The following is a 4,446-nucleotide window of genomic DNA, read 5'->3' on the forward strand; positions in this document are numbered from 1 at the left end:
GAATATCCTGATCCTAATAACTCCATTTATGTGGCTTGGGTCACCCAAAGATTTTTGGTTTGTATATACATTCTCTTAATTTTTTTTTTATTCTATTATTTCTTTTGCTAGGGCCGTAGGAATATGTGCAACTTTAACAACTGCAATTGCGTGTGTTTTAATACTTACGCAAATGATGATGGACGGCTTAAACAGAACCACCCCCGTGCCACATAAAGTGCACGGTTTTCATGATTTTTTCCTGGCTTTCGGAGTACTACTATTCGCATTTGGTGGAGCTTCGACTTTTCCCACCATCCAAAACGACATGGCTGATAGAAGTAAATTTGCAACGAGTGTCACTTGTGCCTTTTCAGGTATATCACCAGTCAAATTTTCTGTTATTTTATTATCAGTGTAAAAACTTGGTGTTGTAGTAATATTAATCCTGTACTTCCCCGTCAGTGCGGGAGGGTATTTCGTTTACGGGGATACGGTCGATATGAATGTTATCAGATCATTATCAAAAACTGTTGTAGTAACAGCAGCAAATATCGCTATGGCGATTCATCTGATTTTGGCCTTCCTAATCGTCATTAATCCCGTTTGTCAAGAATTGGAGGAATTCCTTAAAGTGCCTCATTGTAAGAGCTCTTTTAATTTTGTATATTTTTATTCCTACTAACAGATATCTATCTTTTCATAAGATTATCACTGGAAGCGGTGTATATTAAGAAGCGGAATGGTAATTGTTATGCTTATGGTTGGGGAAAGTATTCCACAGTTTGGAAAAATTCTGTCTTTAGTTGGAGGCTCGACTATTACTTTATTGACGTTTGTTTTTCCGCCTTACTTTTACATAAAGTTGTGCAGCCAAAAGGATCCTCTGTGGCCTAAAAGGTAAGCTTATTACACTACTATAGGGATGTAAACGAAAGCCAAATCATTTATAAATAATCAATTGTACCATGGTTTCAGACATATTCCGGGTTATTTAAAAGTTATCCTATGGGAATTAATTTTGATAGGAATAATTGGTGGTTCAGCGTCGACTTACAGTGCAATAATTGACATATTTGGGGCAAAAGCAGTAAATAAACCGTGTTACTGGCCTTGACTATAATAAGCTAAAGCAAATTATTTTAGACAATTAGCTTTTTATACATTGTGATAAAAGTCTTTTTAATGTGATAGACATGTAAGAGATTTTAATTAATATTTTACAGGTATAAATGTTATAGTTTAATGAACTTTTTTACTGAAAACTTCGATTACACAATCACTGTTATACAGTTATTTGTTGTTTTTTAAGAACTGTTATTTGAGCCACACTTTAATCGAAAACGATATTACTTCTAGTGAATAAAATTAATGTTTATCTTGGATAACATTAAAACAACAATATTTGCACACGATCAAATGGCGATAAATAAAACAACGGGGTATGAGATTGTAGTAAGTATTTATTTTGCAATTTTTTGTTTTACAGGCATTAAAAAACCTTTGGTAGTCTTATAATTGAAACAAATGTATTTTTCCTAAAAAACAAATTCACTACTTTGTACAAGATTTTAATATGAAACCTGAAACACGAAGCCCTTTTAAAAACATAATAACACACAAAAATACTGGCAAAAGAAACTACTATTTTTTTAAATATATTTTATATATACAAAGCAACATAGGCAACATGTCTAAATAAATAAGATCCGTTCTCGTCGTCACAAGCGCACAACAAAAAAGGTAAAAGGATGATAAAAACAATAAAAAATAAATGAAAACGACACAACTGCACATTGATTGGCATATCTTTAACCAACAGAAGTGTNGATTATCACTGGAAGCGGTGATAATCTTATGAAATAATAATAATAATAATGATATCATTATTACACTATAATAATACAGGGCGAGACACGAAAAACTCCAAAAATTAGAATATAAATTCGTTCCCCATGTTTGTCGCGTCCAACCCTGTTCAAAAATGTTACCATATTATTAACAAACGAACCGCGTATGCGAGGGGTTAAAAAGTCCGCCTCCACTGCATCCAGGAGGAGGAGGATCGTCGTTTCTATTATTACGCGCGACCGTCCTTATTGCAGCCCGTCTTCTTTCGTTCTCGTTTTCTGACAGATCCTTCAGGACGACATTCTCCAATCTGGGGGACAACGCACTCCGAGGCAATGGAGCCGGATCCACGCAATCCTCTCGACTGTAAAACAGTATATATGGAGTTTCATGATGTTTCATGTTACCCAACATCGATTCGCTTGCACGTGTCACCACGCAATCGCTAAACATGTACCACTCTTGTTGTGTGGCGGTAGCCCCATCCTTTGCAAAGGTGTAATAATGTCCCGAATCAAGACTCATGCCACAATGTACTACAGTCGCGTACAAGTTGTATTGCGCCCCCTCTAACTTTATCGAACCGTCTAATTTAACGCGTTGAAGCAATTTCGTGCGCTGCTGTGAGACTGAGTCGTAACGGAAATTTTTGAGTGTGAGCACAAGCCGCGGAGGCGGTTCCACGACTTTGGTGACACGTTCGCCATCCGTCAGGCCACCGCATTTATCACAGTGATACTGGTTGTCATCACACAAACGTTCCGGTTGCAAATAGTAATCGACCAGGTGCTGGATGGACGAAGGCTCGTCGCCGCTGCTACTGGGGAAGGACAGTTGGAGTTCGCGAAACGTGTCTGCCCGTTCGCTCTGATTACCACAGTTGTTACACCGCGAAATCGTTACGGAACGACCACCAAACGAACGCTGCACAACCGTAAGAGGCGCAGAAGTAGCGCTACCACTGCTGCTAGGTGCATTCGCTAAAAACAAAATAAAATTTCATTTAAACCTCCAAAAAGTACTTAATGACAATTCATACATTAAAAATAGGCAAATATTTGGTAGGATATTAAAATATAGGCATTTAAAAGACGATTTCAAAAATTTGAATAACTTATGCGTTAGATCAATTGTGAAACTACAATATCGAAAAAAAAATCCTCTTATTATAAATTTGGACAGGAATTCGAATTGTCCTAAACCAGCTAATTAACTTTTTGGGTGTGAATCAAATTTAAATTAAAAGAAATTCAGTGCAAACGAAATATGTTATAACGGATGAAAGGAATAAAACGTACAATTGCTAGCGATTTCTTGTTCTCCGCTGATCGATTTCTCTTGTTCATGCAAGACATCTAAAAGGTATCCCAAAAATTCTGAACTATCGTGCTGATGGCCTGGTTGAAATCCCGGGGGCCGAGCCAAATTCAAAATATCATTTGGAGATAAAGAAGATTTCTGTGAATGTTGCAGAAGTGCAAACAGAATTTGCAACTTGGAAAACAAGGGCATTAAATCCCCTTTGGCTAACAGGACATCGTTCCTAAAGATCTTGGTCATGAAAAGAGCCTGAAGGACGCTATTCATATAACATGTGTTTCCCAGATTGTTTAAACCAACTTTTCCAAACGAATTGGGTTTGATCATTGTTGAAATTCCCCTATTAATCCATGGCTTACAGTTCAACAAACTTTTGTAATTAGAATTTGTTGTGTACGTTTCGAGGAATCTTTTGATAGACACATAGTTTTCCATACTTTGAGGAAATGTCTCCATCAAAGCCACACTCAAATTGACAATTTTTAACAAGTACATTTGGCTATTCTCTGAATTCTCTTTTTGTAGGAAAGTCAATACTTTGTTAAAATGGGGAGCTATTTTATTGAATGCTTCTGGATTGTGTTGCATACTAGATAGCATGTGTAACACCACAGGTCCAACAGTTTTTCTCGGTTCTGACAAGATAAGTAGTTTGAAAAGTCTCTCTATGAAATGAAGAGTGACTTGTACAAGTATATCGTAGTGTCCCTCCTCTTCCAATCCTTCCATAAAACACAACACAAGAGGCCCTAAGTTTGGTGTCCATGTCCAACATGATAACCAACAACATAAAGTCATTAAAGCTTCTTCTAAACTTTGTTCAGAATATCCTGATGATAACAACCACTTAACAGCGTCTGGAATTGCATCAATACTTATTAACTGCAAAACTATGGACATGGTGGCATGACGTTGCCTTTTTCGATCGGAAATACAGTTGTATAGGGTCTTAAGAGTTGTTGATATCAATTCTTCACTTGTACAAGCTTTTGTTAAGATTTCTTGGATATTTTTTACATCAGCCATAAATTTAACATACTCCTCAGTCTTCTGGGGCATGGACACAGTTCCCAAACTTTGAACTATTGTTTCACAAACTTTGGGGAGTTCCATGCCCTGCTGTTCAATTTCAAGGTTTAAATTTTGTAAGGCGCGCAAAATTAAATGCAGCCTACTTGGAGTATACACTCGTTCAACCACTTTATGTTTAACTGCCATTTTTTGTTTGTAGTCTCCTGTGAAATATTAAACATATTATACCTTTTTGCTTAAGAAGAAAATACTTATAATTGAAAC

At 36.6% G+C, this 4,446-nt stretch overlaps 2 protein-coding genes across 2 annotated transcripts in view; one reads left to right on the top strand and one right to left on the bottom strand.

Annotated features, from left to right (window-relative positions):
- Nucleotides 1–1,434, top strand: part of LOC108744169 (amino acid transporter AVT1H-like) — a 3,465-nt gene extending 2,031 nt beyond the window's left edge. Inside the window, 5 exon segments of the mRNA XM_025976763.1 lie at nt 3–57; nt 112–356; nt 417–623; nt 687–879; nt 958–1,434. Coding sequence (XP_025832548.1) covers nt 3–57; nt 112–356; nt 417–623; nt 687–879; nt 958–1,096 — 839 coding nt within the window. The 3' untranslated portion in view covers nt 1,097–1,434.
- Nucleotides 1,435–1,846: 412 nt separating this feature from the next.
- The window catches only part of LOC108744170 (ubiquitin carboxyl-terminal hydrolase 35), a 7,312-nt gene continuing 4,712 nt past the window's right edge, over nt 1,847–4,446 (bottom strand). Inside the window, exons 2-3 of the mRNA XM_025976734.1 lie at nt 3,129–4,385; nt 1,847–2,810 (exon numbers count right to left, since the gene is read on the bottom strand). Of these exons, the coding sequence (XP_025832519.1) occupies nt 1,978–2,810; nt 3,129–4,368 (2,073 nt within the window). The 5' untranslated portion in view covers nt 4,369–4,385 and the 3' untranslated portion in view covers nt 1,847–1,977. The remainder of the gene's footprint in view (nt 2,811–3,128; nt 4,386–4,446) is intronic.

The sequence above is a fragment of the Agrilus planipennis genome, unplaced genomic scaffold, assembly GCF_000699045.2.
Source record: "Agrilus planipennis isolate EAB-ADULT unplaced genomic scaffold, Apla_2.0 scaffold13, whole genome shotgun sequence".
Taxonomy (NCBI): domain Eukaryota; kingdom Metazoa; phylum Arthropoda; class Insecta; order Coleoptera; family Buprestidae; genus Agrilus; species Agrilus planipennis.